At 36.5% G+C, this 14,505-nt stretch overlaps 2 protein-coding genes and 1 long non-coding RNA gene across 4 annotated transcripts; 1 reads left to right on the forward strand and 2 right to left on the reverse strand.

Annotated features, from left to right (window-relative positions):
* Positions 1–3,104: 3,104 nt before the first annotated feature.
* LOC122014474 (GATA transcription factor 1-like) lies at positions 3,105–4,387 on the forward strand. Its single transcript, XM_042570709.1, has 2 exons — positions 3,105–3,468; positions 3,566–4,387. Exons 1-2 carry the CDS (start codon positions 3,298–3,300, stop codon positions 4,196–4,198), a joined length of 804 nt encoding a protein of 267 aa, XP_042426643.1. The 5' UTR covers positions 3,105–3,297; the 3' UTR covers positions 4,199–4,387.
* Positions 4,388–6,106: 1,719 nt separating this feature from the next.
* Positions 6,107–9,176, reverse strand: LOC122017229. Of its 2 annotated transcripts, XR_006121293.1 has the most exons (3): positions 8,948–9,176; positions 6,659–6,844; positions 6,107–6,441 (listed from the first exon to the last, which is right to left on the reverse strand). It is a non-coding gene; the product is annotated as an uncharacterized LOC122017229 (long non-coding RNA). The 2 variants fall into 2 exon arrangements; XR_006121292.1 differs by having other exon boundaries at positions 6,107–6,844.
* A 1,201-nt stretch (positions 9,177–10,377) lies between these two features.
* LOC122014107 (transcriptional regulator TAC1-like) lies at positions 10,378–10,842 on the reverse strand. The gene has a single exon (XM_042570291.1). The coding sequence runs from the start codon at positions 10,840–10,842 to the stop codon at positions 10,378–10,380; it is 465 nt and encodes a 154-aa protein (XP_042426225.1).
* Between the last annotated feature and the right edge of the window lie 3,663 nt (positions 10,843–14,505).

Raw genomic sequence — 14,505 nt, forward strand, 5'->3', positions numbered from 1 at the left:
AACATGCCATGAGGAGACTAAGCCCTTAGTATCCGACCGGCGTATATCCGGTCAGAGAAAACTAAGAACCATGCAATAAGGGGACTGAGCTCTTAGGGTCTGATCAGCTTGGAGCCAGTCGAGAGAATGAGAGTAGCTAACTTGGACGCGTAGTTCCTAATTTTGACAACCACATTCTCTTGACTTTTAACTATCCCATTATCTTGACTATCCTCCTTGCACTATTCCTAAAGTCACTCACTATTCTCTGTATCATAATCAAAATTATTTAAAATTTATCAAAATCATTTTAAATTAATCGAAATCATTTAAAATAATTATAGTCGCTAAGTAGGTGTAATTGAATCCCTTTAAACACTATGATATTACTATATTATTTATAATTTGTTTTAAATCATTTAATCTCATCAAAATCATTTTAAATTTATTCAAATTATTTTTAAATAGTTATAATAATTATTTACTAAGTAGATTCTGTAATACTATAATAATATTGTATTATTTCATATAGTTGCTAAAGTAATTTGAAGGTCATCCTGGGATTATGATGTTACGGTATGATATTCAGATTGTCACCCAGATATTTGTAGTTCAATCCCCAGCTATGACGTAGTTATAAGAATTTTTCCTCTAAATGGGACATACAACCAACGGATGCTAGGTTTCTAGGCTGCCCGTCGCATGCGCTTCCCGATTTATCCTAGTGGCCGGTGGAAAAATTCCGTGGGGTCGAACCAGTCACCCTCGAGGCTAGTCAATGAGGCTAATTGTGTTTATCATTTTTGATTGCCACCCAAGCACCTGCGGTTGGATCTTCAGCTATTATGAATTTACAAGAATTTTTCCTCCAAATAGGGCGCACAACTAAAGGATGTTGGACTTCTTGATCGTCCGTCGATAGTGCTTCTCGATTTACCCTGGTGGTCGATAGAAAATTTTCATGAGGTCAGGCCGATCACCTTAGGACTAGTCAATGAGGTTAACTAGATTTATCATTTTTTTATAGAGTAATTTGAAGGTTGAATCGTGAAAGTCCCCGTTCTAACTAATGCCCCGGGGTTATGATGCAGTGGTAGGGTATCCAAATTGTCACCCAAGCACCCGCGGTTCGATCTCCAACTATGACGTATTTGTAGAAATTTTTTCTCTAAATGGGGTGCAGAACTAAAGGATGTTGGACTTCTGGACTGTCCACCGTGAGCGCTTATCGATTTATCCTGGTGATAGTGAAAAAATTCTATGGGGTCAGGCCAATCACCCTAGGACTAATCAATGAGACGAACTAAATTTATACTTAGAATAATTTAAAGATAACTCTAGGTTTATAGTGTAGTGATAAAGATGCTCAGTTACCTCATAAGTACTCATGATTTAATTCCTATCCACGGGTGATCGACTGCAGCTAGGCACGGGATAAACTAAACTATTTGTGTTAAACAAATTTAAGTAAAATTGATTGAAAGAATTAGAGGATGATAAAGATTAAATATACAACTAAAACATTCTATTAAAATTATTATTATATTACTACAATGGATTGAGTTAATCAACAACAAAAAAATAATCAAACATATACTTTGTTGATTTAGGAAAATAAATCACATGATCCATGAGATTGGAAAGATCAATTCAAGATATGCTATCAAATTATAGTAAGACTTAAAGTCAAAAATAAAATATTATGAGTAAAATTAAGAAGGTGACAAAACTACACGTGCCTTAATAAAATTAAACCAAAAAATAATAATAAAATCCAATTAAATTTGAACTAAAATTAGCCTGGATTCATTCTTTCAATTAAGACCTTAAATATTGCAAATTAGCTTAGGCTCTAAAATTCATTCTAAATCAATATTTAAAAAACAATGATAGATATCTTAAGAAAATAATGTTCGATTCAAAAAAAATTCTCATATCACTCTTATTCGGTCATTGATTTCCTTTTGGATCCACATTCACCTGATAGAATACTAGCGTCCCGATTACCTCCTTACTAAATTGTCTCATTGTCTCATTGGCATTATGCGATTAAATGGTGCCGTATATCTAAGGTTGTCAATCCGTTACGATCAAGATCCTATTTAGAAATGAATAAATGTTCATAAGATTGAACAATAGATAGAATTGAAGCATAGAAGATACATATGATGAAAGGAATAGAATCATAAAATTCTAGCTCAATTTAGAGATCTAGATCTTTGGTGTTTAATTTGGACAGTATCATCCTAAGGATTATGTCACATTTTCTACTATTATGCTCTCATCAATATTATAGGTAAACCATAGATTAATTCATGTATAATGCTAGTGAGATCAAGATCGAGAGAGATGATAGCAACAGCAACATAGGTTGAACAATGGTGGGAAGTGGGAACAATATCAAAAAATTTTATATATGGTGTCTCACACCGACATATATCAAAATACCGATATTAATATTATATTAAAATTTTTGATACGGTATTATAATGTAATAAAATTTTCAGTATCAATATCTATAAGATTTAATATTTTTAATATTTTGATATATACTAAAATAGTAAATAAATTCTTTTATAAAATCTCTATTTTTCTAATTAGAGTCAGAAAATATTATCTTTAAATAATTAGATAATCGATCTAGTTCAACTAAAAAAATATTTTAATCTTACGTCTTTTCATTGTTATTGAGTGTTTGTCCTAACCTGAACTTTTAATATTGTATATCATACTAAAATTTGATATATCAAAATTTTTTATATGAATGATATAAAATTTATACCATTTGAAATTTTAGTATCTTGAACTTAGTTTACTCTAAGCCCGGCGGGTCATGCGAGGAGAGGCAATAGGCAATAGCAAAGAGAGGGGCCGCATGGAGCCAACATAGCAAAATAAGGATCCTAGTTTTACATTTACAAATAGTAAAGGTCCAATTTGAATATTTGCTCTTGAAAAAAAAACAATCTTCAGAATGTCTCTTCGAGTGCAGAAAAACAACCCAACAATTCAAATTTACTCAACCTTTTAGTAATTTTCCTCTATAAAACTCATTTCTTCTCAGTAAATATAATGATAAAATATGGAAGATGTTAATTAACATCTCAAAGAGAGGAAAGGTAACCTAATTGTTAAAATCGAAAGAATGGAGGCATTAATGTGAGGTGAGGCGGTGAGTTGAAAAAAGCAAGAAGTGTAAAAAAAAGTTACGCAAGGGGGAAAAAAGAGAAGCTGATTTTCTCTTTATCTTCTCGCCGTTCGTTTGTCTGAGTCATTGAGTGGTAGAGAAAGGCCACGCCGTTCTCAGAGAAGAACGAGATGGTTGATGCATTGAAAGAGGCGGCGCCGGCGCCGGCGCCGGCTGGGAAAGCCTTCTTCGACGACGAACTTGTTCTTCTCGACTTCAACGCCGCCGCTGCCGCGGGGGAGTTGCAGCCGCAGGCGTTACTTTTTCAGGATTTCTTCGACCCGTCTGTCGATGGCCTTCCGGTTCCGCTTCGACCTTCTAAAGATTCGATTTTTATGTTTGAAAGACTATCAAAATGTGATTTTTTTTTTCTTTTTGATTTTTTGGGGATTTTTTTAGGGGCTTCCGGTGGAGAGCGGAGGCGGCGGAGGAGACGAGGAAGAAGAGGAGCTCGAGTGGCTGGCGAACAAGGACGCGTTTCCGTCGCTGGAGACTTCGTTTGAGATTCCTGCACACTCACTCAGCGGCAGCAGCGGCGGATGTAGCGGCGGTGGCGCCGCCGAGGCCGCTAGGGAGGGGCCGAGCCCTGTTTCCGTCCTGGCGTCTGCCGCATCCTTCTCCGCGCCGGCGCGGCCGAGGAGCAAAGGACGGACGCAGCGCCGGAGGCTGCTGACGGCTATCCCGCCTCAGCCAGACACGGCTACGGCGACGAAGGCCAGGACCGCGGAGCGGCGGCGCTGTAGGCACTGCCTGGCGGAGCAGACGCCGCAGTGGCGAATAGGGCCGGAGGGGCCGAAGACGCTGTGCAACGCCTGCGGCGTCCGGTACAAGTCCGATCGCCTCGTACCCGAATACCGTCCGGCGAGAAGCCCCACCTTCTCCGCCGCCATCCACTCCAACTCTCACCGCCAGATCCTGGAAATGCGCCGCCAGAAAGAAGCTCCCCACGAGCGGAAAAACACAAGACCGCTACCGCCGCTGCAGCTTGTCACTCCACCGGTCAAGTTAATCTCAAAGAAAATTAAAAAATAATCTTTGTCTACCTTTTTTTATTAAATTTAGGATCTCTTTTTTCCCTCTGCCCGAAAACGTAGAGTCTCAAATTTTATGTGCAGGGAGAAATTTATTTGCTTAAAGTAATTGTAGTTCTATTTGTTCATTCATCTTAATGAATCATTTAGACAGTTTGATGTATAAAAGATGATTCACTCACTTTCAACATCTCCATTAATCCATTTCTAAATTAACACGGAGGAGGTAAATTACAAATGACTACTAATCATTAGTGCAAATGATCAAGACATGAAGGAGATTATGCTCGATCACACCGATCATTTAGACAGTTAACATATGAGATGTTGCTATATTAGATCATGGACTAATGCTTTGGCCACTGGACTTGTCAATATTAGATCATGGACTAATGCTTTGGCCACTGGACTTGTGGATTGACGGAGAATTATTTTTACTCAATTTTCAATTTATGAAAAAAGATGAAAGTAAATAAATAAGTAAAACCATCTCCCTTAATTTTTTTTCCATTTTATAAAAATTGCTAAATAAGGTAAGAATCTGACCCAAATTTAGGGCTTTCATTACTAATTATTGCCGCCCAATAAATTGAAATTCATTTTGAATTATTAAGAAAATTAACATGGCCATGATTTTAAGGATTTTATTTATTTATTTATTATTATCATCAATTGATTGTTCCACCGTGCCTAGGCTGAGCAATAAATACAAAATCGAATCAATTAATCAAAAAAAAAATAGAACAAACCAATCAATTTTTTCAATAAAAATCAAATAAATTAAATAGAAGAAAATTAAAAAATAATCTTTATCTTTTTTTTAATTACATTTAGCATCTATGTTTTTTCTCTCTAAGAAAGGTAGAGTCTCAAATATTCTCCCTAATATATAGGGAGAAATTTGTTAGCTTAATTTAATTGTTGTTATATTTGTTCATTGATTTTAGTGAATCATTTTGACTCTTATTTATTTATTTATTTATTTATTTTCATCTTATTTTGAAATTGAAAACTAAGCAAAATCCTCTCCCTTATTTTTTTTTCATTTTATAAAAAAAAAAACTCAATAAGTAAGAATCTAACCCAAATTTAGGGCTTTCATTACTAATTATTGCCGCCCGTAGATTCATTATTATGTAAATTAATTTGGGATTATTAAGAAAATTAACATGGCCATGAATTCCAGTATTTATTTAATAATAATAATAAAAAAAAAATAATAACAAATAATAATAATAATAATAATAATAATAATTATTATTATTATTATTATTATTATTATTATTGATTAGTTCCCACCATATATAGAGCCTAGCAATCTTGATTAAATAAAAACGAAATGGAATAAAACAAAAAAATTTCAAACTAAATGATAATCACCGATTTTTTTTCAAAAAAACAAATAAATCAAACTAATAAAACATTAATTAATTTGATAAAAACCAAAATAACTGAACTATAATATTAATTTTCAAAAATAAAAATCAACACTATAGCAATGCTGTATTTTAAAAATCAGAGTTCTAAAATCAAAATAAAACCAAATTATCCAAAATAATCTATTATTTTTTAAAAAAATTTAATCAGTTTAATCAAATTTAAAAACTTAAAAATCAAAATAATTAAGATTTTTTATTTTAAATAAATAAAATACAAAATTAATAAAATCAAACTTTCAAATACAGTCAATTATTTTAACTTAGTAGAATTTTGTTATGATTAATAATCATAATAATAATAATAATAATAATAATAATAATAATAATAACAAATTAATGGGCCAATCCGGGCCGTCCACCTTAATAGGTGATTAATCCAAAAACGTTAGATTAATAAACCATACGCTGCGAGCGCTTTACTTTAATGATCGGTAAAAAAAAAAATGGTAATCCGCTGAAATTAATCTGTGTAAACTAAATATCAGATATCAATTAAAAAATAAAATAAAAAAGAAAGAAATTATCGTTTGATGTGCATGGATTAGAATGGTACTATCAAACTGTACTCCCTCTTTATCAAAAACGCTGCTTCCAGTACACCACAAACTGTTGGAGTACAAGTTTCCCGAGGGAGTTGCAGTATAAACAGAAGCATAATCTCAAAAACATCAGAAGCAACAACGGCAGCCGCTGCAGCAGAGGAAGGGTTGGAGACAGGGTTCCAACAGGAGCGATCTGTGAGCACATGCACCAGCCTCGAATGGCTCCTGCTGGTGCTGGCTGGTGATGTGTTCTCAGGTCGCCCCTGCAGGAACTCGTTCCTGGTTATCTTTCAAGGCAAGCAGTGTTTTTTTTCATATTTAGGCTGTAATTCAAACTTTAATGAGATCAGACCGATCGTCTAAATTCGGTGTTATCAGGTTCATCATTATTTATTGACCAAGAATATTCTTGTATAGTGAGTTTATGTTATTTATGGCTAGTCATATCATAGTAAAAGAAAGAAGGGTAAAAAAACTAACCTAAAGAGGTTCACGATGATCAGAGAGGGTCAGATGCATTCTCTTCAATGAACTCTTCCTCAAAGGTAGCTTCTGTAACATTTCTCTCTTCTCCCGTGATTCAGACTTTTCCCTTATGTTGTGCCATATTACTGTCGCTGAGGTGGATGGATGAAGACTTAATATGTTGGTGAGAAGTCCACCAGTCTTTACAACAATAGAATACACAATAGAATCAGTCATATATAATAACAAAAATGTTTTGAACAACTAAGACATTACTGGTTAGTGAGATAGCATTTTGAACAACTACGACAAACCTTTAACATTTTCGGGAAAGCATAAAACAGGCACTTAAAAAGAATCTGCAGTCCCAATTTGAACAAGCATGTGAGCAGTAGTATTCCACAGACATCCAAAATGTACGAGTCAAAAATCTCACTAACAGAATATTTAGCACCAAGTGAAACTAATAGGCTATAAATCCGATACTGGAAAAGTAAGAGAGGATTGCAATTTGCAGCCACTTGAAATGCATGCTCCGCTATTTTCGTTATGAATATCAACGGATTTATAATTGAAATGCTAACCATCTTAAAGAAACAGAAAATAACTTATTACAGCTATCTAATGTGCTAGAGATTGCTTATGGGAATACAAGGTGAAAGTGAAGTACCGGATAAGCAATGGAAACAATGTCTGCGACTGAAAATAAATTCAGAAAGAAAAATAGAAGGAAATGAGTCACTTTCTAGTTCATGAATATTGAAGCATATTGGAGCAAAGCATAATCATTAAATTTCAAATAAGGACCATGATCTGACACTTTGATTACATATTGAGTTCTAATAAACCAGCCAAAATAAGTTTGAAAAGCATTCCATTGACAATAATAAACTAAGTTGAAACGTTAAAACATGAAGTACAAAAGTATTGATAAAAAATGCAGTTTAGAAGAGTTCAGCACCATAATATCACTAGAACAAAGATGGAGCAAGCATGTACTAATAAATGCCTACAAACTAAAATAAGATGTTAATCAGAAATTAAAAGTGGGCAATGCCACAGTGAATAAAGCAGACCTGAGGTTCCAAAGTAGGCATACATCCATGATATTGATGTTTTCTAAGATCCAAGATTTTGCCAACTCTGACTACCATCTTCAACATTTGAATGAAGACCAACAATGAAAAAGGGTTCATATAATGACATAGGTTCTTTTTTTCCTATGATCCCGCATCACAATTGTCCACTTCAAAAGGCAAAGACTAGACGTATGAAATAAGTAATTCAAACAAAACAAGCCGTTAGATCTGAAAGAAAACTGATAAACAGATCACTTCCGAGATATAAGCTACAGCCAAATCAAGGAAGCGCTAAATCAGAAAAAAAAAAAAAATAGCTTTCATTGCATTCACTGAATTGCTTGCTTGAATGGATGATGTTGTGGACGATTTTGTGGATCTCATTATGACAGAAAAATTACAGTATCACTTGCCTATTGAAATGCTTGAATACCATTCGGTAATAGATTTTACTGATCCCCTGCAGCTTACCAAAGTTTCAACAATTTGGCCTATTTCTCATATGAGAATGGCATGACATTTTGCACTGTTCGCGTGCAGGACCATTGAAACCCAAGTAACCCATTTTTACTGCAACTGTTGGCAGTTGGACATTTTAATAAAGGTTCCACCTGATAAAATTAAATGCCTTCTGGAACTCAAATTTGAGAGCCAGAGTTTTGTTCCAAGGGGAAACTGTCATCTAGTTACTAGAGCAAATATTTGATTACAATGAATGAGATGCTATATGGTGCAGAATCATGTAGCCCAGCCTGGTACAAGCTGTGTATACTAGTCAGGCAATGGACGAGTTGACGGACCACACAAATTTCTGGTGGTTTGAACACTTATTGAGGGATACTCAATGAATATTGCATGAGGCACACACTACATGGCTATTTACTCCTTGGTTACGAATTGGTACAGATCCAACAGCTAGCCAACGATTTTGATAATGATAAACATACATTTTTTATCCCAATGTACCAGTTTTCCATTTTAGCAATGTATTACTCAAACTAAATTGAAACCTTGCTTTAATGAAACAAACAACAAAGGAAGGAATAAGTTCGATCTGTCAATGCCGCCTCTTGACTTTACGCAATAAGCGAGCATGAAGAACTTGAGTTGTGTTTGTTTCCTTTCATGTTTGTGATCCACCAACATCATACACCCAAATATTATAAGGATTAACTGATAACAATATAGAAGAAGAAGAAGAAGAAGAAGAAGAAAGTGTAATAACCTAGCCGAACCCTCAGCATGGTCGACGAGTCCGAAGCAGCCGATACCTCGGCTGCGGCCGCCTCTAGGGACCGGTGCGAGGTGGGATCGGTCCGCCCTCCATGGCGGGCCGGCTTCTCACCTGGGAGATCCTCCGACCGACGGAGATGATTTGGTTCCGAGCATTCGCCGGATCGAAGGAACGAGAAGAGGGGTGATTGGAATCGATTAGTTTGTTTGACTGACTCAAATATTCTAACAGACCCAATAGTGCTCATATATATATATATCGATCAACATTATCAAATTGACTAACTGGTTAAGTCAAGTGGCTCGCTCAGTCAAATTGTCGCACTCGGTTTGTTTGACTCAGCGACCCTGATCCAGTCCAAGATCAGGGATTAGTTGATTCTTGTCAATCGTCTCCTGCCAGGCTGAGCTCTAGCGTGTCGTCTCTGGTGAATCGACTTCTAGCGATCGAGTCAACCTCTTGCTGGATTAGCTTGGGTCAGCTAGAGGCCGGCAATTGAAAGAAATCAAAAAGAGATTAGAAGGTGTTTTTATTATTTTTAATAATTTTTTGATATTTTTTTTTTATCTTTTATGAATTAAGATTTATTTATTTATTTATTTATTTATTTAAGCGTGTTCAGTTGTTTTAAGATTATCTTTTGTTATTAAATAAAACTCCTTTTTCGCTATAATCAAAGATGTGACTCTTTACTTTTAAAACCGATGGTACTCAACCTTTTTGTTGAATTAGCTTGCACAATGAGAACAATCTGAGCAGACCCGAGCTCATCACAAGTTAGACTGATCTGAACTGAACTCTTCCTTAAAATGAACTCGAGAGGACAGGTCCGACTTGACCCGAGCTCATCCTGAGTTCGACCAAATTCACCTAGGTTCCGTCTTGAACCAGGACTCACATTGGCAGACATTTCATGCGACCTCGTGATTCATCTAATATCTAAGGCGCTATTTATACATCGCAAAGTTAAACCTCTCCTAATTACATTATTACATAAAGAAATCCTCATCGTAATCAAATTGGTACTTGGATGATAGAGTTGTTTCATTCCCTCTCCTCTCTAGTTAACCTTCGACTAAAAATCCTTCAAATCTATTAATTAATGGCTTCCAAATGTGGATGGCTTTCCACTCAATTGTACTCCAACCTTATCCGACTGTATGTATGTGCAAACTAACACTGCCCTATATATAGCACCATTGTCATATCAATTACTCGATCAAAGATCATCATCCAAATTACACCCTTTTTTTTTATCATTCATACACAATGATTTTGTAAGTTGCAAACATAAAACTGACATCGTCCATCGATTTAAATATTAAATGTAAGAAAATGTACGATAGAATATTACTGAACATTATTCATGATTAACGTGTATATATATATATATTTATATCGAGAGATATTATAGACAGAAGCTACGCCGCACGTCTCTTATGATCATGTGGTCGATGACCGAGCCTGAGCTCCAAATCCACCTCGCCGTCTTCTTCCACCTCCTGCCTCCTCCTCTCTCCCTCACCCGCGACGGCGGCGGCGGCGGCGCCGCCACCGGGGCTGCTCAGGCCCAACCTGAGATCCTCCCCCAGAAGGCGGCGCGCCGACGACGACAGCGGCGAGTACGCGGATTGACCGCCACCGTAGCACGCGTAATAATACCCTTGATCTACGCCTCGCTCGGGCGACGACGGTACGGCCGGCGGAGGCGGCGCCACCGCCTTCGCTCGGTCCTTGCGGTGGATGTTCATGTGACCGCCGAGGGCCTGCGCGTTGGAGAAGCCCCTCTTGCAGAAGGTGCAACCGTAGTAAGGGTGCGGCCGGGTGCCCGCGTCGGCGTCGTCGTCTCCGGAGCTGGCCTCCTCCCCGTGCCGATCGCCTTCCATTCCACAAGGCGAACAGTTCCGCGCAGAGAACTACTAAATGGGACGGAGAGAAGAAGAACCGGAGGGGAAGGGACAAGAGGCGAGCATTGCTTTTGTCGAGACTGTGAATTAATACAGTGAGAAAAACAACAAAACTAATTAATGGAGTTAAGTTAACTACGCGGTTTGATGTCTATTTCTAGTGACTATTTTATTACTATATGGCCGGCAGGAGGAGCACTCGGAAGCCATGATACATGGCTATCCTCTCTCTCTCTCTCTCTCTCTCTATAAACATAGCTCAAAATTAAGTCTCATCTAGGTTCATCTTCTTTACACAGTCCTATGAATATAATTCACCTTTTCCTCTCTCGTTATAGAGCTTGCCACCTTCTTCATGGACTTCAGCAAGGCCAAGTTCACACTGCAGGTTGAGTGGTGTAAATGTAGAATGCATATCCACTTTCTTCATATGATAATATTGGAGAATTGTTGGATTGGAAGTAAGTAATTAATTAACCATTTGTACTTTTGCCTTTGTCCACAATTGTAAGTTGATGTGAGTAGGAGTATTTTTCTAAACTATATATGCTTAGTGAAATAATAATCCGATAAATAATATAGTGTCACACTTTATACATCTCTAAATGTTCAGGTTCCCAACCACTCTCTCTCTGGCTTATTATTAATTAACAATATGTTGTTTTGGATAATTCTAATGTCTTGTTCTTGATAAAGCTATATGTCTGTCTGCACAGTTTAGTGTTAATTCCTGGAGAAATAGTCAAGGAGATGTTTGTTTAATGGTAGACAACCGATCTCTTTCCCCAGCACAGCTTGACTTCTTGCAAGTAATCGGATCCTAGGTCAACACGAGTCAGCTTGACTTGTTGCAATTAATCCAGATCAGTCACTCGGGCCTGCAATGCATCTGTTGGCAGCGACTCGTAGGTTTGGGTCCGTGGCGGGTCTGGCTGGGAAAACGGAGCAGCAATTGATAAAATATAAGTGTGAGTGTGTATCAAGGTCGACAAAATGATAATCGATGCGGAGGTTTCTTTTGGCGCTTACTGGTCCCGTAAGCCAAGAGTCATGTGATCTGTTAATCAAAGTCAAAATTGACTTAAGGAAAGGTTGACTTTGATTAGATTTGATCGAACGGGTCCTGTTCACCGATCCCTGCAAGTAAAGTACAAGCCATGCATTGATCATATCACACAGTCTCAAACTCCTTCACAATCTCGACAGTAATTAAACTTCCTCTCAGTTTGATACTTCCTTTCATTTTCAAACTCTCCCACAAATTCAGTAGCAGACTCCTCTTAGTCTCAAACTCTCTCTCAATCTCGGTAAAGAACACCTTAGTCTCGATAGTAGACTCCCTCTCAACCTCAAACTTCCTCTCAATCTCATACGCCCCCCCACAGTTTCGGCAATAGACTATCTCCCAGTTTTAGACTTCCGCTCACTCTCAGAGTACTCCTCAATAGTCTCAACAATTAACCCTTCCTTAGTGTTAGCCACAGTCTATACTCCCTCTCAGTCTCGACAACAAAACCCCTAGTCTCAACCACCAGTTCAGATCCTCTGTCCCCATTTTTCTCTGTCTCCGTGCCTCATTGCCGATCGAACGGATCAGATTAAATCTCAAGGCATCATGACATCTTTAAAATATGTACAGTATCCTCGTGATGTACAAAGCATCCTTGAAATTTAATCTGATCCGTTCGATCGACAATGAGACACGGGGACAGAGAGAAATGAGAACAGAGGATCTATCAAGGACACAATCTAGACAGTAGATGATGATGTAGCGAAAGTAGTTTGAATTGCTAAAGGGGAGGAGTGAATAACAACCTGCAAATTAGAAACGAATCTATTTCTCTTGCTAACGATCTATCAAGGGCACACATTAACAATAAAATGCAAACATCAAAAGAAAGAGGCTAGACTAATTACTTGGTTTACAACCCTTGGATTGCCAATCAAAGAACTATGCAAGCTTCACTATCTTCTCATCTTTTGAAACGACCAAGAGGCGGAGAACCCTCTTATAACGGTTAAGCACGAGAATACTAAAATAGAACTGAAAGATAAAGAATTATATGAGTGTGTTATGTTTATTCTTCGAACTTCAGTTTTATTTATAGCCTTTATCTCGATCTGATCGTTTGTTGACATGACACTCTCCGATCGATTGAATGCTCTGGTCAACTAGATGCTCTCGGTCGATTGAATTTGTTGAACTTTGATTCACTCTGGCAACGATTTGCTAATGGATCCACTCTCCGATCGCTTGGAGATTTGCTAACATGGATGCCATCCTAATATGTTTCAGCAACAACTCCTATTGACATGGTGATGGCATACAGTCTCTTAGATAAGTTTTAGTCGCCTGGAAATGGTCAACCTTAGACTTGACCATTTGCTAACTTTACCTTCTCCGATCACCTGTATTGTTGCCCGATCGCCTGGACATGTATTTGTCTAGACTTCGTCTTAGTCACCTTGCATAGTCTTCCTCCTAGCTTCTCGTCTCTCGGATGTATTGAGCGTACGCCCTTCTCGATCCATTAGAGTACTCTTTCGCAACTCCTTGTCTCTCGGATGCACCAAGCCTGTCTACTCCTTTTCCGTGTCATTCTTCTCGCTTGCTTGCGTCTTCTGCCAAGGTTTGTCATCTCCTATGCTCCTTAGCCATTGAGTATCTATATGTTTTTCTAAGTCCTTGCATACTTAGATATACAGATTCAAACACAAATATGTCATAATTTAAACTTATTTAACAACACATCAAAACACCACTAGGAGTTTTAACATTCTCCTTCTTTTTGATGTTCATCAAACAACAACAAAATTTGAGGTTCCCAAAAATATTTTCCCTTTGTTTCGAAATTCATAAAAAATATCTCGGAAGCACAGAAAATTCTGAAATATTTATCAAAGTGTAAAACTCATTATTTGCTATCACATAAAATTAGTTCCATTGAAAAAGTTTTTTTTTATTATTTTTGTAATTTCAATAAACATATTTTTCTAAGATAATTTTAGAAATATTTATACTTATCAATAAATCATGAAATTTTACTAACTAATAGAAAACATTCTATAGTTTCATAGAAAAAATATTTTGAATAGAATATTTAGAAAACAAATTATTTATTTCGTATTTACATATTGAATCAACCATTTGTAAAAAAAAAAAAAAATCTTTCTATAGTTGACTATTCTAAAATTTTTTCTAAGTCATCAGAATAGATTTAGGCACCCAAAATAAATTTGTACTTACTAGATTTATCAATTTTTTTTGTAGAATAAAATATTTTGATATTTTTCTGATTTGATCGTTAGGATATCTAAAATTACATTTTTGTCCTTCATACTTTAATCCTTGTTGGATAAAATTTGTTATTTGCCATTTGACATCATATTTAGATTGTTTGAACCAATTGAAAATTTTTATAATGCAAATTTATGAGTTTTTACTTGTTCCCTTAATTTTGCATTTGCATCCTTAATCTTTTCAACTTCTTCTTAGAACATGAATTTTCCAATTCAATTTTAATCCTTTTTAATTCCATGCATTTATTTATAATCTTACATAATAATCTAGAAAACATTTTAATAGCATCGTATAATTTATCTGAGGGTAGATTACGTACCTTACTATGCCAGATTCATAGG

Source organism: Zingiber officinale, chromosome 8B (genome assembly GCF_018446385.1).
Source record: "Zingiber officinale cultivar Zhangliang chromosome 8B, Zo_v1.1, whole genome shotgun sequence".
Lineage (NCBI taxonomy): Eukaryota > Viridiplantae > Streptophyta > Magnoliopsida > Zingiberales > Zingiberaceae > Zingiber > Zingiber officinale.

What these genes read in the sequence shown, in the direction of transcription:
- LOC122014107 (XM_042570291.1), bottom strand. Translation starts at nt 10,842, where the DNA reads ATGGAAGGCGATCGGCACGGGGAGGAGGCCAGCTCCGGAGACGACGAC.
- LOC122014474 (XM_042570709.1), top strand. Translation starts at nt 3,298, where the DNA reads ATGGTTGATGCATTGAAAGAGGCGGCGCCGGCGCCGGCGCCGGCTGGG. An exon ending in CGTCTGTCGATGGCCTTCCG is followed by an intron (nt 3,469 to 3,565) that starts GTTCCGCTTCGA and finishes GGATTTTTTTAG; the next exon opens with GGGCTTCCGGTGGAGAGCGG.